Genomic DNA, 25,008 nt, shown 5'->3' with positions numbered 1-25,008 from the left:
ATTTAAAACAATTTTCCAAACAGTTTTTCTCAAAGAAAATGTACAGGTATTTATAAACACTAGCATCTTCAATTATAAATTAAACCAGACCTAGGCAAAAGCCATTATGCCTAGCCTTAATACATTTAGGTTGGAAGCACATCTTTTCTTCCACAGTATACCACAATCTATGATTAGCGATCTCCTTTCTATTGACCCATATCATTTTGACACATCAAAAAAAAAAAAAAAAAAATTTCTACACGTACTTGTTTACACACACAGCACTTTGTTTCAAAGAGACCTTAAAAAGGTCCGGGGGGGGGAGGTCTAGGCAGTAAGACAAAATATGTACACCAAAATATTAACACGTGCTATAGGAAAAGGGCAAAGCTACTTTAAAAACCAGTAATTAAATGAGAATACTTTTTCAGATCCTCAATATATGTGGCCTGGAGAATGGATTTACACATACTGCCTGCTACTTAGTAAGATGAGAAGTTGATACATTCACAGTCGAGGCAACCCTAACAAGAGCAAAACTATTCTTATGCCATCGATTTCATCCAACCTTACCAACAGAGTTGATGCTAGTCCCTACCGTAGGTACTTCAAATCCTACAACAGCGGAGGCAGACAAATACCGGGACACTAAGAAATCTTATGAACTGAAGTCCAGAAGGTTGCCAAAAATGAAGAACGTGGCAAAAGAGAGCAGGACAAGAGGAAGAGGCCATCTACTCTGAGGGATCTGCCTGGACTTGATTATAACCACTCTGCGCTACCGGGTTTCGCGGCAGCTGGCGCGCTCAGCTCGGGGCATGCGCCGCACACTCACGCACTTACCGATGTGGGGCTGATGAGCCGCTGCCAGGGCGTACTGCTGCTGCTGGGCAGCTGTCAGCTGCTGGACAGCAAGGGCGCTAGGCCTTTGGAACAGCTGAAGTAGGAAAAAGACGTGACGAGGTTAGAGAAACTGTCTCGTGAAATAATTTTAAAACCTCTCTGAACAGAAATTTCTACAAATCCTTGTTCAGGAGTGACACTTTTCAACAAAAATGTTCTCCTGCTCTACTCCACTCCCATTTTGACGGTACCGTGAAACTTCACAGTAGGGTTTTCCCTCTCCTTCTTTACCTCAAGTTGGTGCACCCGGTCCCCACGTGCTGCCCACTACTCTCCCAGGTTAGCCTGATGTCCCCTGAACCACAAGCAATCATACAAATGCTCTAACAGCCGTCAACAGGTCTGAGGGTCCTGCTGACCCAAAGCACACTCAAAATCAAATCTACTACAAAATGAGCCACACCACATTAGCCCTAGTGCTGTTACCTCTCTTCGGCTCTTTCGAGAACCCCACAAACACTTTGGAAAGGAAAATGAAAAGTTCATTTCGTCCTCTGGCTGCCTCTTCCAGGGAAATGATACTGGATACCTTCCTCAACTAGTGGCTTATCATAATGAATAAATTAGACAGCTGCCAGCTTTTGGGAGCCCTCCAGTTTCCTAGGATACCTATTCTTTATGTGTAGGAACTCAAACAACAGAAATACAGCTGCTACTAAAAAAACCTGGATTTTGAGCTCAGACCTAGCACACTTCTGAATTCACAAGACCAGGATAGGAATGCAAAGGTCCTGACACTAAGAATATGCTAAAATTCTATCTTAATACAAGGTCAATCATTCACTCATTCATCCTACAAATGTTATGAAACCAGTAATACCTGCTAGGCACTGTGCAAGGGACTAGGAATGCAACACTGCATAAGATGGGGACACACTTTAGCATGAATAGTACTGGTGCAAAGAAAGGGGGTCCTCGATTGCCTTGACATGCCACCTTTCAGGGAGTCATACTGAAAACGTCTTCATTTGCTAAGGTCAGACAGAGAGCTTACTGAAGGCACCTCCCTAGAAAGTACCCTCAGCCTCCCTACCTGCTCTTTCTACAGTTTTCAATAGCTCAGCTGCCATCACTGGAGGATCTTAAATGGATGTTAAATAACAGATTTCCTCAAAAAGAGACCTGACTGTTTTAGACATTAAGACATAATGTCATCCCACCAATTCAGCTTAATTATCGTCAGAGCTGGACTTGTAATGCAATCTTAGGTGGTGGAGAGACTTTATACAAGTAGGCAGATTTTAAATAAAAAGAAAAAAAGGCGAATATTTCAAATATACTAACCAACGTCACCTGTTACCTCTCTTTGTAAATATTCATCTTTCTAAAAACCAGAGTAAAATTAGCCTTTGCCTTTATAGTATGAAAGGAAATCAAAGTAACCCTGTACAGATTTCAAAAATACTTTTAGAGTTTTATTTTCAAAGGTTACAGAAAAAAGAAACTTCATTATGATGCTGGTAAAAAAACAAGTACTCCTTTATGGGCAATGATTAAATATCAAGTCTTCAAAAGCAGTACTGGGATTTATAGACAAACCTATCAAAACAACTTTTTGGGGGTGCCTGGGTGGCTCAGATGGTTCAGCGTCTGCCTTCAGCTCAGGTCATGATCCCGGGGTCCTGGGATCGAGCCCCACATCAAGCCCCGCATCGGGCTCCTGGCTCAGCGGGGAGCTTGCTTCTCCCTCTCCCTCTGCCTCTCTCCCTGCTCATGCTCTCTCTCTCTCTGTATCTCTGTGTCTCAAATGAATAAATAAAATCTTTAAAAAAAAAAAAACAACTTTTTGCTCCAGGAAGGGAGCCAATCAGTACTATTGGGTAACTATGATCTTGTGATTTTTCCAAGTTGTTTTTCACGTGTCTGTCTTACCTAAAGGACAGTGTCCCACAGTATTCCTACCAACAGGAAGCAGCTCACCCAAGAGGGGCAGCCAGGAGGGAGAAAACATTACAGTAAAATAGTGGAAAGTTTTAAGTTTTTTCCAATGTTGTAAAAATACCTCATAGTTTCACTAGGTATCTACTGTGTCTTCAATGGGTCTCTGGAATTTTCCTAGCCTCAAACCTTTTGAAATATTTAACATCTCAGACACTGCTCATGCTAGCCTCTTCCCTCTACACTTCTTTGCCCTGCTACAAACAAAATAATTCATTCAACATTTTTTGAGCCCTATTAGCGAGGCGCTATGACATGGAACCAGGGAAATAAAGACGGTGTGTTCAGAATAGAACTCTTGAAGTGATCTTACTAACCAAAAACAGTACTCACTGTCATGCCATCCGACTTATCCCCACTTCACAGGTTTTTAACATGGCGTATAACTCCTTAAATATATGTGTACTACAGCCATATATATCCAGTGTGTGTTAATACCAACCATCCTGCACAACATTAGCTTGTGGTTCGCTATTAGCACCACTTCACCACACTTTGAGAAGTAGAAACTATTACTTTTAACTAAAAACATACAGGTCCTACAAGAGCTCCCACATATTCTGTGTTTGAGAGTTGACTGATATCGCAGTGATTATGGTGAATAGAGAAGGAGCTGTTTTCTTGAGTGCATTTTGCAGTAAACAATTAACAAAAGTAAATTATCATCTACAGCAAGCAGATTTGATTATAGCATAGATTACAGCAATTCTGGCACATTCTCTTTATGTAAATGGTCCAATATTAACTGGAAATACAGGGTATTCAAAACAAAATTGGGTAATTGGCAAGTAATGGATTCCAAAGTATCCTGAAAAACTCATACAAATGCCATCTGCTGGGCAAAGCACTGAGCTCTGTTAACATTTTCATCATTTTCGAAAGCAAGCCAAAGGTAACTGAGAAACAATACTGTTGAGATTTGGAGAGAACACTGGTTTTAAGGGTGGTATAATGATAAATGTACCACTACTGATTACAATGTACTTGGGTTGAATTCTTAAGTTGTTCAAGAGACTGAATGCAAGGGAAAATATATCAACTATTTCAAGCTCATCGAGGTTCCTAATAAGAAACACTGAAGGCGGGCGCCTGGGTGGCTCAGTCGGTTAAGCGACTGCCTTCGGCTCAGGTCATGAGTCCTGATTGAGTCCCGGGATCGAGTCCCACATCGGGCTCCCTGCTCGGCAGGGGATCTGCTTCTCCCTCTGCCCTCTTCCCTCTCGTGCTGTCTCTCACTCTCTCCCTCTCAAATAAATAAATAAAATCTTTAAAAAAATAAAAATAAAAAAAAAATAAATAAAAGAAACACTGAAGGCATAATCTGGGAACTACACAAGCAAGCTGATTTGACTCCCTTCTCTGTCACTACATGACTTTACAAAAGATAGCCTGCAGGGTTTTTATTCCAGAAAGGGGCAGTCAAAAACCCCTAGTATAGTGCTAAGTGATAAAGACAGTTACTAGTGTTATTATGTTATCAATAATACCTGTTGGCATAAAAACAGTTGCTGAATTTTCAGAATGTGGAGTAATACCTAAATATGGAGCTGATGTATGTGAAAGACTATCCCCCTCCCCCACCAAAATAAAATGTCCCACCAGCCATGGCTTCTGACCAATTTTTAAAGCTATATACACAGTGGACAGGGGATAAGAGCACAGACTCTGGGGCCAGAAAGCCTGGATTCATATCTTAGCTCCAACACAGACTACGTGACATGGGGCAAAAATAACCTCTCTGTGACTCACTCTCCTCCTCTCTCGACTAGGGACAATTAAGACATGTCTAACACATAAGGTTGCTGGAAGTATTAAAATTAACACACGTAAAACACATGCTAGGAACAGTCCTTTATGTGTGTTCTTTCTGATGAATGGGGGGAGTACCCCCATACAGACACGGCCCTTCTGTGAGTCACCTCTTACAACTCCTCCCCCAACAAGGCAGCTCAGGATGAGGAAAGCAGAGGGCAAAACTCCTTGCAGTGAATGTTAATGTTAAAAATCCCAATGAGTTCATGAGCACCAACTGCTGTCAACAGGGCACAAAGGTAATAGGGAAGGAAGAAAAACCTTTTTTGTTTTGTTGTGGAGGAATATGCTTGACCATATACTCCATGAAGAGAAAACCACGAATGCAACTGAATTTGCAGGTGAGACATCCCCACATTATCAAAAGGCTTTGTGTTTCTAGTACTAGGTCCCAAGGACAGAGCCCAGAGCTAGACACCAGAACACAGACGTTCCCACAGCTTGGGAACTTTCTTTCTTCATGAGGTCTTAATTTTCTTATCTGTAAAAATGTAGTACCTGCCCTATCCCATGGGGATGTTGTAAGGGTTCACAGAGAAAAGATCTTCAAAACACTTAAGGTATTATTACATCTATGGTGGGACTATAATCTTTTCAAAAAAAAAAAAAAGTTGATCATGGCAACCAGTCTTTAGTACATGAAATATGTGGAAGTCTGCTACTGTCTGAAGCTTCCAGATCAAAGCTCATTTTCAACCAGGTTATTTGAACAACGACAATGTCCTTCTAACCAAGTAAATAAGTACTTCTGAGGAAAATCATAAAATTTCAGCAAAGTCAAAGAACAATAAAGGTAAGCTTCAAATGACCCAACCGCTAGCTAAAGTCAGCATTTTACCAGCGCCTATACGTGACACTGATAAAATAATCTTCCTCTCACTTGTCAATTGAAAGGAAAGCCAAGAGTATTAAAGACCTATATTAAAACTGCACAAACTTGGCTTCAGAAGAATGGCATCTAATCACTACCACACTTTTAAAAGCATTGTGTGCCACTTCCTCTCCTATCTGTCTAGAGCTGTGAGGGAATGAATCTGTACTTCCATTATGATTTTTGGAGTACTGTTTCTTTGCTAAAATTCATGCTTAAGAAGTGAGAGTTTTAGTACATCAGTATGCAATTTTGTACAACATGCTACATTAGGCTATTTTTAGATTAACTGAATTCTAAATAAAGAGCATCAACAATTAACCTGATTAATCTATAAAGTTGTAATCCTGGCTTTGATTTCTGCTACGTATAATTGTAATATAATGAAATCTAGCAGTAACTTTATAAAATATATTTAGGGGAAATATAAATAATTGTATGGCTCTTCATTAAAATAAAGATCACTCATGTACCATAAAACAAAATGGTTCACATTATTATGAACTGTTCACTGTTTCTAATGCTCACTGTTCACTGTCCAGAATTAAGAAGACAATGAAGGGAAAGTGAGGGAAAGAAGGAGAATACTCCAGAGATATCAATGAACATTTCAAAGCGCCGTAGATTAGGGGTACTTAAACCCCAGATCTTCATACTTGGGATAGTAAAACTGTCCTTATTTTCATGAAATTTAGCATGCCTTCAATTATGATTGTAGGCAATAAACCACATTAACCTTAGCTATACACTTGTGACTTAATCACCAATACAAGTCACATATGGGGCGCCTGGGTGGCTCAGTTAAGCGTCCAACTCTTGATTTCGGTTCAGGTTGTGATCTCAGAGTTGTGAGACCAGCCCTGCGTCTGGCTGCAGCGCTGGATGTGGAGCCTGCTTAAGATTCTCTCTCCCTCTTCCTCTGCTCCTCCCAGCCCCTCTCAAAAAGTCAGATACATTTTCATGTTCCTTTACAACTATTAGACATCCCAAAGCCATGTTTATCCTCATCATGATCATTAGGTACGCCTACTTCTGCTGCATGCAGTTTGATAAAGCAGATACATATTCAATTTGTTAAATATTTCTGTAACTAGTTCTGTATAACTGCTTCTTTTGTAAACTACTTATACTATACATCATTCACAAAATTCAGCCCATAGATCTCATCAAACTGCTAAGGGTTCATGGCACAAAAAAAGGAATCCTTGCTTTAAATAAATCTTAGGTTAAATTTATGATAAACAAGTAACTTAACTATCCAAAACCCAAAGTATCCCTAAGTACCATTATGTTTGTGATGAACTAAATGAAAATTACCTTTCCTGTATTTGCAGGCTGCTCTATACCATGTATCTCAATAGAAGTTGATACTAACAGTTTTATGAAACCAAATCAAAATCCTGATAAAAAGGAAATAGGACACAAGAAGGAATTATTTAGTCAACTTCCAAACCAGACCCCATCATGAAATCACAAATAAAGCTACCTCATTAACTATAGCAAGTAACTCAAAACTTAAAAAAAGAGAGAGAGAGAGAAGGAGAGCCTTTGATGCTCATTTAAGAAAGCCAATATAAAAAAGCAGAAATGTATAGAAAAACACGCACTACACTAGATCTGTGGTTTAATTCTCACAATCATTAATAATGTCTGGGACTCAAGCCTGGCTCTCAAGCCTCTGGGACCTAGACTCAATAGCCCAACGCACCAAGCTGCATTTCACTCTAAGTGTGCCTTCTACTGTTGTCAGTCGATGACCACACCATGCTCATTTCTATCTCCACAACTCTATTCTCTTAACTGCAGCAATATACACTGCATCTGTCTTTCAAGGAACGTCTATACAACCTTGGTCTCCATCAAGCCCTCCTCTGGCCTGACAGCATTCCTGACCAACCAATTCAGCACTCGGCTCCTCAACTGTCCCATTCAATTCCACGTCTGACAGCCTTACTATGAGCACCAGCTCTGTTCACTACCGGCAGAACCAGCTTCCTGGAAGGACACAATCATCAATAATTAACTGATTAATATGGGTAAGTAATGTCTACAGTTGCCACTGAACTAACAGCACAAAAAACCAAACCATGGTAATTAAGTCATTCCTTCTTAAAACTGTCTTGTCACTGTCAATCAGGTAGCATGACAAAGTTGCTAAGACCCACAACCCTGCCTGTGCGACCTCACAGGTCGCTGCTTCCCAACCTCACCCACCACCTAGGATGACTACTACATTATCTACCGAACGTGCACCTGTTAAGTTCTCATAGTAAGCCTTTAAGTTTTACTATTTCCTCCAGTGAAATTTTCACTCTTTTCCTGATATAAACAAGTCTTACAGGACGCCTGGGTGGCTGTCGTTAAGCGTTTGCCTTCGGCTCAGGTCATGATCCCAGAGTCCTGGGATCGAACCCCGCATGGGGCTCCCTGCTCGGCGGGAAGCCTGCTTCTCCCTCTCCCACTCCCCCTGCTTGTGTTCCCTCTCTCGCTGTGTCTTTCTCTGTCAAATAAATAAATAAAATCTTTAAAAAAAAAAAAAAAAAAAAAGTCTTACAAGGCACAGCTCAAGATCTACCTCTTCCAAAAATCCTTCCTTCCCCAGAATAGAGTATGCTCTCCCTTGTCTAAGGTTCTAGGACATAGGCATGTCCTACACTTGTCTTCAAGGATGTCCTTGCACTACTGAAATGACCAAATGAGTCACAATACCTAAACCGCGAGCTATGGGAGGGGGGAACCATAGTTCATTCATGAAATATATGCCAAGCTACAGGTGAGAACAAAAAATGCAAACACAAAGTTATAATCCACAGTCCACAAATCTGTGATCTCCCTGAAATTACCAACAAAATTGGATTTCGAACGAATTACATACTTTTTTTTGATCAGATGGCAACAGAGGGCTATGACCCTAAGAAGGAGGTAATTTCCTGGATATTGTGCAGGTCTAGTTACAAACATGAGCAGAAGTTTAGTGGGCTAGATCTAAAGGACTTGCATAGTAGAATACAAGCTAGGCCTCAAAGAATGGCCTCCAGACCTCTTAGAAGGCTAGTTCCAAATTTCAGTTTGGGGAAGTGTATTTAGTAATGGGGGATATTCTGAGATACTATAATAGGAATATGGAAAAAGCTTCCTGAAAAGGTCTGCTAAAGCAAAAGTAGAAGACACAGAAGAACAAGACCCAGGGCTTGCCCTCAAGGAGCTTACAATCTAGCAAGAACTCTTAAACAAGAAATTATACACAAGGCAGAACATGGTGACTCCTTCTCTTAAGGGAAGTACAAAGCACTAGAGTTCAAAGGAGATAGATAATGCAACTCATGGAGATCAAGAAAGCTTAACAAGCATTGGATCTTCAAGAATGACAATCAATTAAAATAGTAGAAAGGGAAAGGGGAATAAAACAATGTAGAGCAAAAGAGTAAGGAATATTGGAAGGATAAAAAGTAAGATCAAACACCAATTTCCAGTAGAAAAAGGATCCTACCATCTTAACAGCTACTCCTACCTCTATGCAGGAGCCGTTGGGAGGTTAAGGGTCTTGAAAATACTTAGAAGTCTTGGCCCAATAGTTCCCGGGCATGCTATCAGGGAGCCCACTACATGACCATGTAAAACAATATACTCAGAAAAGCAAGAATTATAGGCCCACGGGATAAAACAACAATGATAACATCACGTGATTATGGTCTACCTATGTAACAATGCCCCTATGTTACCACAACCAAGATATTCATGGGAAGCCAAAAACCAACAATAGTTTAACTTTCAAAATAATGACATTCACCTTCAAAAATTACTGAAGTGGGATACGTGGTGAAGGCATCCCAGGCTTCATAAATCTGAGTGGGTGTTGTCTTTGATGTAATCATATTAACTGCTTGTGAGTTTGCCAAAGGACACATCTGTTCGAGTTCTAATAATTATCCAGCCTCCCAAAACATTGGTAAAATTAGTTTGAAACGAGAGATCAATACATCAAAAGAAAATCCCAACTTTGATTATGAAGTAAAGAACAATTCAATGAAAGAGCATCAGATTTTTCTTCACAAAAGGTTGAAGACAAACACTTCTTAAATAACAAGCAAAGGGTTAGACTGGAATAGATGAGGAATGGGAAGCTAAGCACCAAAAATGGCCAGAGTTCTAGGGGCTGCTATGGAAGTTCAGACCACAGAAGACAAAGTAAAAGAAAGAATTCAGATAAAACTTCTTGATATAACCAGGTTAAGAATCCTGGTTAGAAGTAGCCTACACTCCCTGAGTATAAACAGAGATGTCACTTGAGCATGTGACTCTTGATCTCAGCTCAGGTCTTGATCTCAGGGTTGTGAGTTCAAGTCCCGCATTGGGCTCCACAATGAGTGTGGAGCTTACTTAAAAAAAAAAAAGAAGAAGAAGAAGAAGAAGAAAAAGTAGCCTACACTCACGAACCTCAATTTAGACAGAGAATTACCACCACACTCCTATCCTAAGCTGAGCAAGCTGAAGTCTACTTGGTAACAGTGTCCCCTACATTTGCTGATGTGGTACAAAGTTGAAGTCTAATCTATCTTCAGCACCTGAGGTAATTTCTGGCTTCACTCAAAACTGCTGTTTTGAGGATTCACTGTGAAAGGGGGCAAAACAGTGAAAAAAGAGAAAAAGCACAAAAATCATCCTTTCAGAGAGATGGCATATCTACTGGGAACCAGAGGGAGAGTAGCAGACACTTAAAATTTACTCTCTCTAGAAAAAAGAGTTTGTTAATTAAACCTAATAGATCCACCTGATATGACCAGAGCACACATATCACATCATCCCTTAAAGGGATTTCCTTTTGTAAACTTTATTAATGTTATTATTACTGCTATTAATTCTTATTAATATTAAATGGTTAGCTTTATACATCAAAATTCATTTAAAGTCAGCTATTTATAACAACAAAGGGACAGACCATAAGCCAATTTCCCCCATAGATGTAGAATTCCTATCAAAATGAGATTTTAACCTTTCAAGCCTAGAGGTTTATATTTATGTTCCAGTCCAAAACTAATGAATATCAGAAATTCATGGCCCATCAAAGTGCTTTCAGCCACAAGAGAGAGCCTGTGGTACCTGACAAGATGGGGAAGCTACCTGCCCCGTTTTATAGTTCAGACAGCTAGTTTTTTACTTTAAAAAAAATGAAACAGAAGGATCAGTAAACCCCAGAGTTAATCATGCCATGCCTTTAAAACCAGAAGGCACATATATAATGTCTTCCAAGGATTCATGAAGAAAAGAAAGAGCCACATAATTTCACTGTAGATTTTTACAGGAGTGATTTGTGTTTTTCCCCTAATTGTATTTTAACTCTTCGGAAAGACAGCAGGTATGTTTGTTATCTATAGTTACTCACTTAATTAAAAGACATGACTAACAAGACGACCTCACACTGGACTCCTGCCAGCAGTAGGTAACAGAGTTTACTATTTTAAAAACAAAACCAACCAACAGCATCACAATCTTATTAATCTTCAGAGAAGTCAATTTAGCATCCAAGAAGATTGTGTCACAAGCGGTAACACGACCTCACCCACTCCCCAGGCCCTGGGGTGACAGAGGAGCCAAAAGAAGCACATGTCGAGCAGAGTGATCTCTTGCCCATAATCTCAGCACGGGAATCCGCCTCTGGAGGGGAAGATACAGAGGCTTTTGTATGCCCACATCACTGTCGGGTTAAGAAGGGCTGGCTATAGCCTAAAATAATGCCACCCTCCTCCCATCCCCCCAATTCTTAGTCACTTGAATCATGTGCTGGCTGGAGGAGAGTAAAGAGAGTGACAGAGAGACACACACAGTACCTGTTGTTGAGAATTGTAGTCAAAAAGTCCCACAGTTGCTGCTGCTGAGTCCACAGGTACCTGCGTGCCTGAATAATCAAACTGAAGAGGCTCCATGCCCACATGTTCCATGGGGTCCAAGGGGACACTCTGGGACTCCATGTTGGAGAAATCCTCCACAGGCTTGGCACCATTGGTGCTGGTCAGCTGGGCTAAGCCCTCAGAACCATTCTGGTTTGGACCCAGAAGATCCACTTCATTAGCAGAGTTCTGGCAATTACCAGGGGTACGGCTAAACAGAGAAAGTAAAGGGCATTAAACCTTATTTTGAGCGGGGAGGGACACTACAGCAACCCAAGTTTAAGGACGATGTCCTTGAACATAGTTTATCATCAACAGTACTTAAAACTATTTCTACAAAACAACCAGAGGCACTTTACGGGGCTTACATGTTATAGCCTATAAAACAACTCTTCTATTGCTTGCCTTCCCACCACAACCCACCCTGTAAATTCACATTAACTAGTATTAATTTACAATTCCTTTAACCAAAGGGCCCAGATCTGAGGAACAATGAATGAACTGGAAAAAACACTGCCTGTGGCAACCATGAAAACAAGATTCCCAAAATGCAGGTAGTAAATTATGACGCCCCCGCCCCCCCGCCCCCCGCCCCAAGTAACACCTACTCTTTAAGCAGAGAGCCAATGGAAAAAGTAGTTTCTAGGGGGAAATTCCATATATGAGAATGATTCTATTTTTAAAAAAATTTTTTATAGGTGAAAAAAATTTTAAGTATTATCTTGGTACTACTGGTCAGTGCTAAACCTGTCTGCCTTTTCCCCTTCTAAGAAACCAGAACCAAACCATTACAAAACAGTACAAAATAAATTCATTATCTAGGATATGCCCCTGCTGAGGAGACAGCTCTAAGAATTAAAAGTAGTGTGAGAGTATCATTTATCACCCAAACCAGGATATTCCTAAGAGCAAAAAAAGGGGCACTAGGAATAAATATCCTAGGACATGGCAGAAACGAGTACCATCTCAGGTGACCGGGAATAGAGGATCACCCTATGTAAAAGGGACTGCAGGACAGTATAATTCCAAATCAGACTAATATAGAACACTGTTACATTCTAGTAAGGGGAGCGTAGCCTGTGGCTACATTCCGTGCCCTTCAGCCCGTTAAGCTGGTACAAGTTAGAGCTACTGCCGTATTCCCTCTCACACACCTGCCCTATCATCACCACCCAGTCAGAAGTCAACTACCACCAGACCCTACTACAGGCTGCCTGAGGTTCAGGATGGAAAGGCTGCCTACTTCATCCGAAAGACCGTAGGTAAGTGGTTATTACACTGTGCCTCAAATTTCCTCCAAAGACTGTAATTCTTTATATTCACAAGATTAACACAGTAAGTTAGGAATACTAAACAACTGAATGTTGTTCTGCATACAATGATCCAAAATGAATTTCAATTTTGGCTTTGATAGGTATCAGGATCAGAAATAGATGTGTGTGTGTTTAGACACACATATATTAGCTTCAGACTAACATTAAAATTATTCAAAATTAAATTCTCTATCTGTATATCACTGACCAAGGATTTTTACCTTTTTAGAATTATATACCATCACTAAAGGTTACCTACATAAATGAGGAATATTGCCAAGTGTAGAAGACAAATATGCAATATCATCTGAATAGTGTGTATATTAAATTATAGGGTAAAACCTGCAAATCAGTCATGACCAGAGATGGAATGAGAGGCATCCATGGAAGGGAGACGACTAAGAACAAGTCATATAAGCTGCATCTCTGGTTCTTCAAACTGAGGAAAATGATACTGACCCACCTACCTCCCAGGGAGTTTAGGAGTCTCGAATAAAACAATGCGTAAGTTCTCAACTGTTTCTCTCCACACTAACATGCCAGAGAGAGGGGACATGCTTCCATTAGTGACCATGGTTACTCCCAAACTAGTGATTTGGGAGAAATTTAGGGAAAACCCCAAGGCACCCATCCCAGGCGACTTTGATATTTGAGAATCACTGAAATGATATTTATAGAATCATTCTGCAAATAATAGAGCCCTTTGCAAATGCAAAAGTCTATTGTTTTGGGAAAGCACCAGGCATTGACAGCTCTTAGAAGTTCTACCTTACCAGTAAACTTACAGTCTTTGTGGTATGGCCTGCACTGGACCCAATTCTTAAAAAGGACAGGTAAGGAAGGAAAAAAACCCTAAAATCCAAATAAAACTAAATCAAAACAAAAACCCATAGCCCCCATTCAAAAGTCAGAAGTGTAAAACATACAAACCTAAAATCTTTGACGTCTGTGTCAATCCCATTCTGCACTGGCAAACCATTGGTCTTGTCCATCACATCACCCTCCTCCTTCAAATCTCCTAGCTTATCTCCATCAAACGCACCCTTGTTCTTCTTGTCACCTTTGTCGTTTTCATCACTGTCTGCATCCCTTGGGCCCTGTTTAAAAAATAGCTTCAGCTTCACTAATCATCATCAACTAACAACAGCAGGCAACCACTGTGGACACGAGACTACACTAGATGCTAATTAAAACAGGGTAGTGTCCATGCCCTTTCAAGACATTACAATCTAATTAACAGACAACACAGAGGCAGGAACACTGCAGAAAGTCTTGCCAAATGGGGGAGACAGACATACAATTATGTTACAGAGTTTAGGACAGTCTTACCATACCCAAATGTCCCACCATCCCATTTTTTCCTTTCTACCCGAAGCCCAGCCACAACTTTACATCTCTTGGTCCCACTTCTCTACTTCCAAATCTAACACTATTCAATAGCACAACTCCTAGTAAGCCCCAGGTATGGCAGCTAACAGTATAGCTGGAAAGTGGTAAGCCTACAAAAAGAATTCCCTACTTCGCCATTGCCTGTGTAAACTCTCTTACTTCTGAGTACTGAGCTAAGTGTGGTCTGACATCATTCCAATTCAATTATCCTCCACTTTACCTTGGGACACATGCCCTGCCAATTTGTACCACCTATCATCACCCCAGCTCCACTCTCCGTCTCAAGGCTTACTGCATCAATAATTCACCGATCATCCTTCACTTTAATTTTTTTCTAATCCTTCAAAACACGTTAAATCTGTGAAATTCTTTCAAGAGTACTCTAAGTGCTTATCTGTTGTTTTTCACTCTGAGCCTGCCCCATACCAGATTATTCTGAGACTACAGGGAAGCCCCTTCAGCTGGATCGCTGATGCAGCAGACTTTATCTCTGAAAGACTAGACCTAAAGAATTATCTTGGTGCCAAGCACACCGATGCTTTCTCTTCTAAGGAAATGAAGTCTGTCCCCTCTTAGCAACATCCTAAATTAAGACCCCGACTTACAAATCCAATGTGCCTTGATTTCCAAAAGGAAAAGAAGATTTGGTAGAGTGACTTGACACGGGTCAGAGATCTTGGCAGAATCCTACCAAATGGTAAGTAACCTTTGCTTTTATAGAACTGGAGAGGGGCAACCTTGCTTGTCTTCACCACTGACTTCTGGACCAAATTAAAGCTCCCGGCAAAAGGCAAGAACCAGAGAGAAAAAGATGAGAGCTCCTTCACAACATTTCCAGTCGCCACAACCAAATTCCACTGGGGCGGGAGAGGATCAGTAATGGAAGCTGGAGCAGGAGACACTGGGATGTGAATAGGCAGGCCCGGGAATGGGCAGTTCCCGGAGATCTCTGGCCCCGAAAGGGTAACTCATGAATCTTGACGTTCTTAGAGCTTTCACCTGCCAGTTCAGAGCCCATTTTACTTTCAAAATCATTCTCTGTTCAAGACACAGAAAAAGACTTCATGGCTAATGTGAACCAAGGACCACGTACAAGAAGGACAAAGAAGGGATACACAACTTCATTTCATGCGGCATCAAGACGGTAAACTACAGTTTTGGCAGCCACTGAGATGTGACTTTCACAGTAGAATCTTCAAAGTGTTAAGACTATTACTGGTTCAAGAGGAGTGAATGACAGCCAATTAAGCACCACAGTGAGATCCTAAAGCAGAGATGGAAATATGATAGGATTCCAAAGACAGAAAGATCTTTAAAAACGTCCAGAAACAATACCTCCCTCCTACTGCAAAGGTAAAACTGACAAAAACCATGTATTCATTTTCATATCCCCAGCACTAAATACAGCGCTTGGCAGAAGTTCAAAAACTATGACAAAGTAAACTGAAATGACCAAAAAATCCTGAAAAACTGAACCACTAAAATTAGAATTAGGATCCTCCCATTGTCTTTATCATAGGAGTCCAGGAAGTAGTGACACGGTCTAGAAATTAGGATCCTCCCATTGTCTTTATCATAGGAGTCCAGGAAGTAGTGACACGGTCTAGATAACAAACAACTCTGCCTGCATTAGCCACTATTAATGTCAGTAACAAAAGTATTAACTAGAAGGATCATCCCACTAACACACCTAAGTAATCCTCCATAAATCTACAAGTCGCTGGCTCAGAAGGAGCAGTCCAGCTCCAATTTCTCATCAGCACTTGCAAAGGTCTACCAGCAAAAATAGGAAGGAAATGGGATAAAGAAGCAGTAGGAAGTGTCACCAACAAGCAAGAAAGCTGGTGACGGGGGAGAGTCACTCGCCAAATCAACACTCTGCAGTATCTCTCCCCAGTGACCCTTTAAAAGGAGGCCTAACAGAGACAGCTCGGCCTGTCTCTGAAAACAGTCCCTGATACTTAACTTTCTTAATTACACTGCCAAGGGCTAGATTTTCAAAGGAATCCCTAGGATGGGCTGTTTTTCACCAATATTGTACAGTCTATTCATATAAAATATAGCTACCTGGTTTTCTGCTCTGAGTAGGCTATAAATTCCTCAGAATAGTAGGTTCCTTCTATTTGAAGGCGGGGGGCCCAAGGGAGACTTCAATTCCTTGATCTGGATGGTCACTGGGTGTATTCATTTTGTAGAAACACATGCAGATGAACATTTATGACTTAAACACTTTTCAGCACACAGGTCATATTTCAGTAAAAAGTTTACTTAAGAGACAAAATTTCAGGAATTCAATAATAGCCCTAAATAAAAATGGTTGACAAGTCTGATTTTTAAGGATACCAAAAGCACAGTGGGAAGACTTTTTGTCAAAAGTCTGCTAGTAAAAGAGAACACAGGGTTCAAGATCATGAAAATGGTCTCTTAGAAATGTGAACACCCTGGGGCGCCTGGGTGGCTCAGTCGTTAAGCATCTGCCTTCGGCTCAGGTCATAATCCCAGGGTGCTGGGATCGAGCCCCGCATCGGGCTCCCTGCTCCGTGGGAAGCCTGCTTCTCACTCTCCCACTCCCCCTGCTTGTGCTCCCTCTCTCACTGTCTCTCTCTCTGTCAAAAAATAAATAAAATCTTAAAAAAAAAAAAAAAAAAGAAAGAAAAAAGAAATGTGAACACCCTAGAGAGAGAAGAACAGGGGTAGAAATGGGCTGGTACATTACAGGATTTTTATAAATATTTTTAATATTTAAGATAAGGGTAGGTATTCACAGCTATGTGGTCTTAAAGAAAGAACTAATCCAGATTGCACAGAATCTACACTCCATCTCAACTGCAGACACATACTGGCAGAGGACTTTGGACAGGTCATGAAATCCGAGTCTGAGTTCTCTCATCTACAGCACAGGGGTAATTTTGTGATGGTATTTCTTCTGTAACATTATCCATGATATCAAGATTGAAACTCTTAAATGGCCCAATTAAGTGGTTTAACTCTAATAGAAGTATACAGCCAATCTGGCCCTCCAAAGGACACTCATTTTCACAGTGTAGTGGCTGTATGGTTAGTGTTGAACATCACAATCTTTTTAAAATTTACAAGTGTCAGGGGCGCCTGGGTGGCTCAGTCGTTGTGCGTCTGCCTTCAGCTCAGGTCATGATCCCGGGATCCTGGGATCGAGCCCCGCATCGGGCTCTCTGCTAGGCGGGAAGGCTGCTTCTCCCTTTCCCACTCCCCCTGCTTGTGTTCCCTCTCTTGCTGTCTCTTTCTCTGTCAAATAAATAAATAAAATCTTTAAAAAAAAAAAAAAAATTACAAGTGTCTGGGCTCGCACCCAGAGATTCTGATTTAATTGGTCTGCAAAAGCTCCCACAAGTGTTATAAAAAGCCTCTCCTCCAGCAATTCTAATAAGCACTCACAAATGAGAACCACTGTAATTAAGTCCAACATAAGCATCATAAAGGCAGGGTTTTTGTTGGGCTTTTTTGTCACATATTCCCTAGTATGTAATAGTACTGAAAAAAGTCTATTAGCTAAATAAAAGAAAAAACAAAGAAGGATTAATACATCTTTTTATTGTGGGCTTCCTTTAAATGAATGTTAACCCAAACCTGTAGTACTCACATATAAGCTTCAGTGAGTGCTCAACACACACATAGCCAAGCCCAATTAAAATCTCAAGAGTGGGGGCGCCTGGGTGGCTCAGTTGGTTGAGCAACTGCCTTCGGCTCAGGTCGTGATCCTGGAGTCCCTGGATCGAGTCCCGCATCGGGCTCCCTGCTTGGCAGGGAGCCTGCTTCTCCCTCTGACCCTACCCCCTCTCATGTGCTTTCTCTCATTCTCTCTCTCTCAAATAAATAAATAAAATCTTTAAAAAAAAAAAAAAATCTCAAGAGTGGGGCCAAGAACGGTTCTGAGAAGTCCCTGTGTACACAGAGGCGCAAGACTATGTTCCACTGCAAGATACCAAAGAACTGAGAGAAGAGCAGACAGAGAGAAGAACCTTCTATTGTGGAGATTAGAGTCCCTCCATTTAGGGATCAGCTTCCTCAAAGGCCTCACATAACAGGAGGAATATTTCAGAGAGTATCTATTAATTCTGAATGAGTCAGAGAAATGAGAATTTAATTTCTCCTCTTACTGCAGTGATCTTACCCGCAGAGCTCCATGGAACAAGTCATATTCAATAAGATTAGTAATTTTCCTCCCTTCTTTCTAAAAAGGAATATTTTGCATATTTGAAATTAGAATGAAGTTTGAATCCAGGCCCTACCACTTCCCAGAAAGCCTCATTTTTCGCAGCTATAAACTCATAGGGACAACACTATCTACACCTCAAAGGACTGTTTCAAGGATTCAATAAGGCAATTCATAAAAGTGCAATTCTTTTTTAAAAAATTCTTAAAAGTACTTTATTCCATTTTCACATTTTTCCCTACTGCCTTTTCCAAATATATCCACCTTTCAATCTCCCAAAGCCTCAAAATTGCTAGTTACCTTATGTCTCTCCCCTTGGAAAAAAAACTTACAGCTCTGATCATTAGACCCTTTTGTACCACTGATTTTCAGGAGATATGTGTGCAGAACTGAGCCACCACCAACTACATTTCATCAAATCATCAATTAATAACAATACCATCATTTTATGAAATGCTGACAATTAAACTATGATATACTACCATCTGAAAGATGCATCCCAATTTCAAAATGAACAAAGTGGGGAAGTGTATACGTTAGAAACAGTGGAACACAGAATATCCCAGGCACTGTGTACACGATCACCTAATTCCTGGTGTACAGAAAGGTAAGAAGAGTGGTCCCCTCTGCTGTGGTAACCACCAGATCCAGAAGGGAGGAAAAAACAAAAAAACGTATCTTGACCATGCAGAATGGTATGTTATGATAGAGATGAAAACAAAACAAGTTTTCCAAAACTTGATTGGTGCTTTTTTAATTTTTTATCTAGTCAGTACTTAAAAGCTTGACAGGGCAAAGTAGAGCATGTAGAATTCTTGTTCAAGGGAAGTTCAAATCTGAAGTGGCTCTACCCTATAGATGAAGTTTCTGAATGTGATCCATGGCCTCCTGGTAATTTAATCTTCCAAGAAAATTATGTATTTTTCAAACTTCAGTGTGCATGCAAATCACCCGAGGCTCTTGGCAATATACAGGTTTTGATTCAATAGATCTGGGGTTGAGTCAGAGATTCTAAACTGATAATATATAATAAGCTCCCATGCAGTGATAATGTTATTGGCCCATGGACTTTGTGGAGCAAGATTCTGTAAGGTTTACAAAGCATTTTCATATACAGAGCACCTGGGTGGCTCAGTCAGTTGAGCGTCTGCCTTCGGCTCAGGTCATGATCTCAGGGTCCTGGGATTGAGCCCCACATCGGGCTCCCTGCTCAGCGGTGAGTCTGCTTCTCCCTCTCCCTCTGTGATCCCTCTCGCTCGCTCTCTCTCTCTCTCAAATAAATAAATAAAAATCTTAAAAAAAAAAAAAGGGCATTGTCATATATATTACACATCCATATAAATTAGGGTTTTTAATTACTCCATTTCACAGATGAGAAAATTAAGGTCAGTTGAAATTCAAACCCCTGACTTCTAACTGCATTACACTGCACACAGTTTTTAAACAAAATCAATTAAGTAGCACTGGTTACCTAAAACAAATGCAGTGAGAAAAACAGTTACCAAGTTTTGTGACCCAAATGAATTGCTAGGAGTGTGTATGCCTCTTCCAGGTCAGAAAGCAGCCAGTCTCTACATACAAGTAGAAAGGCCTGCTAAAGGTATTTTTTTTCTAAAAATCTTTCCTATGCAAGGTTAAGGTGATTCACCTAAAATTGATGCTTAAGTGGTCTTCTCATTTCCCTAGGCACCATAAACCTTCTCAGAAAGGTAGAAATTATGATCCACTCTTCTGACTGGCTAGACTTCAATCTATTTGAAGATCGACTGGTACTCCAAAAGGCAAACAGCAGCGTCCTTCAATGGTATATTTCACTCAGTAGCCTCACAATACAGTAGTCACATGTGGTTTTGTAACCACTCTGAACCATGCTTTGTTGGGGGGGGGGGGGGGCACGGAGGGGAGGCTGTCTTACTCCAGGAATAAATAAAATAAAGGATAGAAAAGAAAACTTTAGAATTGACAGACTCTGACTTAACTGGTATTCTGAGTTTTCCTATTATTCTGAAAACTGCTACCCTGAAGTTTTGGATTCATATGTAGAAAAGTACCAAAATCTTACAGTGGGTGCTAAGAACAAAATATTGCTCTAGGATTCTTATTGTCAGCTTGAAAGTAATCTCATCACAGAAGCCAAAAGTACTCAAATGAGTCCATTTGCATAATCAAAATGAACTTAAGAAAGCTCAGGAAAGCTAGACAAAGAGTTAAACACCTTCATTCAAGCTGTAACCAAGAAACAACCTTACCGAAAGTGGAAATCACTGTAGAAGGAGTAGATTTAGTTCTAAACCACCTCTAACTGAAAAGTTATTAGAGTCTGGATTACCTGTTGTCAGTATCCAAGAACGGCCCCTAAAGCACTTGCTTTGAGATCTACATTTATTACACCATCAGAGATGACGTTTTCAGCTCTTAGAATTAAAATGGAGTCTTTCCATGGTTTACTGGACGTACAGCCACCCAAAGTAAAAATACCTGAATGCTCTGACCCATAAACAATCAATTGCCACTCTTAGAACAATTATCTACAAAGCAGCACATATTCTCTCTTTCCTGGCCTCTGAACTTTCAATGACAGACTGGATTTTTTTTAAAAAAAAAAAAAAGGAGGTTCACCTTTTCCAAGAAGATGCATGCATACCATGACCACCAACAAGTGATTGAGGTTTCCATGACCAGAACTTTGGTCAAATGTCATCCTAACCAACAGGCAGAGCAAAGCCAGGCCATAAAGCTGATAAAGTAGTTCACAGATCCTCAGGCCTCCAACCCCCAGAAGATTGGATATGCAATGTGGTAGCCTGATGTCACCAATCAGTCCTCCTGGATCACCCTTTAGATGCAACTCAAGTCAAAATACACAACAGTATTTCATACCCACAATCTGCCTTCCGAGAAGTTGGAACACAGATTTAGAGAAGTTTCATTTATCTTCATGCAAACCTCAGAAGCCCAGTAAATTATCCGATTGGGAGAGTTCAATTTTCTGACCCCTTAATTTTCTGAGATCTTAAACTCCTCTAGTGACAATACTGTACAAGAGCTAAAAATTACCAGTCTCTCAGGACAACTAAGGATGAAAGCCACCTTTACAAAATCAAATACAAGACAATGAATGCAGAAGATAATGCTCTGTCATAAGATTAACTGCCAAAGTGATTGCTTAAAAGAGAGAAGCAGGCAAAAATAATAATTCAGTCCCAGTGTTTTATCTTTCTCCTAATTCCAATTATTTTTCTGCCTGCTTACAAACTTTACAGTAACCCAGGCATGTGCCTCTTGGCTAATACCCAAGGATTAGAAACACATCACACGCATAACACAGAATTCATGGGAAGTGTCATACAGGTTCCAACTCACCACACCGACCACTTACCTACACACGATACCGACTTTTCTCCCATAGTAAATAACTAGAAGTTATACACAGAAATCAGCAGGCAGTACTTCCTCTGAGAAATCTGCGCTCATGAGATGGGGAAAGTGTGAGGACAGAAGAAGAGGTGAACCAGGGATATGGTGAAAGAAGAGGCGTAACACCATCCTTCCCATGGGACAACAAGGAAATGATCATTTTGCCCAAATCCATTCCTCACATCCACAGGGTAGATCTTATTGTTACCAAGCAGTCTCTTGGGAAGGTTCAAATAAGAAGGCTTTTCCTAGCTGATCACAAACCACTAAACCTGACCTATGTCTTTGCAGTGTCAAAAGACCCAGAAGCAATCAGGTCAGCTTTGGAATGACTAGTACTCAAGACTCAAGACAAAAGCCCCAGTTCAGTCCCTTGATCCTCCCCTAAGGGTCATTATAAAACAAAAAGATCCTTTTCTGGCTAAATTCCTCACACCAAATTTCTAGGTATGAAGCTGGGAGAAATCCAAAACACCCTCTTAGAGAAGTTAATCTTTTCTGGTTTTCCTGTGCAATTAAAAGTTCCAGCCACATGGCAAATGTCAATGGCAGCCGAAGCATCATCTTTGGCATGCCTAGAAGAAAGCTAACTCCATGTGGATTCTGGTTACCTTAAACTTCATCTGTTCTCCTCATGCCAACCAAGTCAACATTCATTTAATGTCCACTAACATATGAAGGAATTGTACTTGACACTTCAGGAAGTTGTACCAAGAATGAACTCCCGTTACTCTAAAGAAGTTTCAGGTGGAATGAAGAAAACAGGAACAAGCCTCTGATACCTAGCAACAAACAGACACAGGACGATAAAAATACTGACAACAAATGCTCTAAGGTAACATAAGATAGTTTATGGAGGCAAAATGATTAATATGATTTGGGGGAAAGAAGGCCTTTTATAGGACTGCCAACAAAAAGGATTAGCTGAAAAAGACTTCACAGAGAAAGGACTCTGAAAAGGTACAAAGCAAGCCAAGTCGGGAGGAAAGGAGGGAAGACAGATTCAGGCTGCCTCTCATGACCTTCCTGGCTACCACATGGAATACAAAACCAGGCACAGACCACAAAATGAGGAAGACTCAAATGGAAATGCATCGTAAGACTTCACATCTATAGAGAGCTGATGACAGAGAAGCAGTTTTGAGAAAGAAAGCCTATCAAAGATGCTTGAAGAAGACTGTTTAAGACTTATAAGGGAAAAGGCTATGGACAGACAAGCTGCTTTGGCAGCACAACTGAGCATCGGAGAGTTCAAATGGTGATGAATTAAAAAAAAAAAAAACCTGCAGATCTGGAATTAACAGAACTTCGAATTTCCTAACAGGCAAGGTGTAAGAGGCAAAGCTGTTCAAAGAGGGCTAAAGACCATATCATAATTAAACAAAGCGAAACAAGAATGATCCTACATACCCATACGCTTTAAGGATTATTGGGAACTGGCAAATCACTGCTCTCAGATCTATTCCCTATTGACACCCCAGCTTTGGCTTTCTTATTTTAATTCCTTCTCTTTTTATGTTTTTTGTTTTAAACTAAAAATGGCTTCTGATAGACCAATGAACTGAGAACTAGATTTCAGTTCTACCTCACATTATCAATGTATCCCCCCAAAAACATCATGTCTTTGTTTTTTAAAAAGTTCAGTTTGCATCTCCTACTGTGTATGCTGGCATCTAATTGAAATAAAGGTGTTTTTAAAATACACTGTTACTTAGTGCTGTGAATATCTAAGGAAACTAAACAGGCATGTTTTGCTTTAGGGGGGTAAAAAAAGAGAGATATAGGAACAAGTTCCTCGAGCCAACTTACAAATCCTCCTTTTCTTAGACAGGAATCGCCCGGGGATGAGCTCAACACATACTCCACCATGCTAACGCCTAGTCCCCCACTCTCCGACCGTGGGGACAGTACAGAATTGACCTCACTGTTCACATGGAAACTCTGACCAGGTCTTCTCTGCACCATGATTGGCTGGGAAACTGAATGATCTACAAAAAAGATACACAAGCATGATACAGTGCAGCCAGAGGCTCAAACAAATTATGAGTGATGTCTCATGGATAAACCAATGACTGGGAATCAGGAAGCCTGCCATGGTCAGGTGAGCCAAAACCTCCTATTGTGTTTTTCCCTAAGTATAAAATTCTACATAAACTAAAGAAAACGGAACACACTCCTCATATATCCAGACAGCAGAGCAATACAGCAGTTCACATAACTGGTTTATCTAGCTATAGTGGATAAACTGTTTACCCCTTTCAAGTAGCAGAATTTCTTATTAATATATTTTATTGGTAATATTACTAAAACAAAATGTGATGTTACTGCCCTTTTTAAAACCAACAACATAATTTGATATTTTCTGATGACTCACTGTCATCTGAGGTTCCATTTTTACATTGTGCTGTAACACAGCACAGCAGCTTCTAGGTTTTCGGTCTCCTTCCTCCCTAGCCTCGGTTCGTTCTTTCTGCTGTCAGTGTGTGCCTCTCAGGTTCTCCCCACCCCTCTTCAGGGTTAGTCTGTCATAAGAGCATCTGTGCCCAGTGACTTGATTTGGCCCCAACCACATTTACAAATAAAATAGATCATCCTATACACAGTACACAGGGGAGCAAGGGGAGGAAAAAGAAACATGAACTTCAAATGGCAGGCATGGATTTTCTAATTCCAAGTATGCTGACAGCAGTACAGAACAAGAAGTTATAGCTGAAATTATGGTCATTTCAAATAAGACCACTCCCCTGTGGCTAACACTTCAATAAAATATTGAAGATTTGATTTTGTGTTAATTATGTTTTAATAAATTACATCATATAAGCTCCTTCATGGCAATTATACTACAGGACAGGACACTGCTTGACATGCTTATGTCACTGATGTGAAATTCATGACTTGCCAATTGCTGAGGAAAGGAGCTCTAAGACAGGCATAAATCACAGTACAGATGCTAGATCTAGATTACCTGATGTTCCCCAGGCACTGTCTCGCCATTGATCACCCAGGAATATTCCTTTTGGTCCATCTTTGCTGGATTCATCTGTTTCCCAAAACTTTTTACCTGGCAAGAGCTGCTGCAAATTAAAAATAATAGACGCTTTTAAAGAATTCATAAAGGATGAAAGTACAGCAGTCAACACTTTCTTTTAGACAAGGGTACTGCAGATGCTCACGTGCCCTGAAGGTCTTTAATCACGGTGTTCTGACTATACAGACTGTGCTCAGAGCACTACTCTATATTTGGTAAAAGTCACAGAGAGGCCTAAGGCAAGGAGGGGCCACAGATCAACCCACCACAATAGA

General features: G+C 40.5%; 1 protein-coding gene across 13 annotated transcripts in view; it reads right to left on the bottom strand.

Annotated features, from left to right (window-relative positions):
* PUM1 (pumilio RNA binding family member 1) overlaps positions 1-25,008 on the bottom strand; it is a 139,936-nt gene that overhangs the window by 47,294 nt on the left and 67,634 nt on the right. For 10 of the 13 annotated variants that reach the window (XM_035019262.1, XM_035019264.1, XM_035019267.1 and 7 more), the window contains 5 exons: positions 24,671-24,779; positions 23,515-23,693; positions 13,638-13,804; positions 11,335-11,605; positions 826-919 (listed from right to left, as the gene is read on the bottom strand). In XM_035019262.1, the coding sequence (XP_034875153.1) occupies positions 826-919; positions 11,335-11,605; positions 13,638-13,804; positions 23,515-23,693; positions 24,671-24,779 (820 nt within the window). The remainder of the gene's footprint in view (positions 1-825; positions 920-11,334; positions 11,606-13,637; positions 13,805-23,514; positions 23,694-24,670; positions 24,780-25,008) is intronic. The other 3 variants (XM_035019265.1, XM_035019266.1, XM_035019256.1) reach the window with 2 other exon arrangements.

The sequence above is a fragment of the Mirounga leonina genome, unplaced genomic scaffold (genome assembly GCF_011800145.1).
Source record: "Mirounga leonina isolate KUSES-001 unplaced genomic scaffold, KU_Mleo_1.0 Mir_173, whole genome shotgun sequence".
NCBI lineage: Eukaryota > Metazoa > Chordata > Mammalia > Carnivora > Phocidae > Mirounga > Mirounga leonina.
This window is presented reverse-complemented; position numbering and strand designations above follow the sequence as displayed.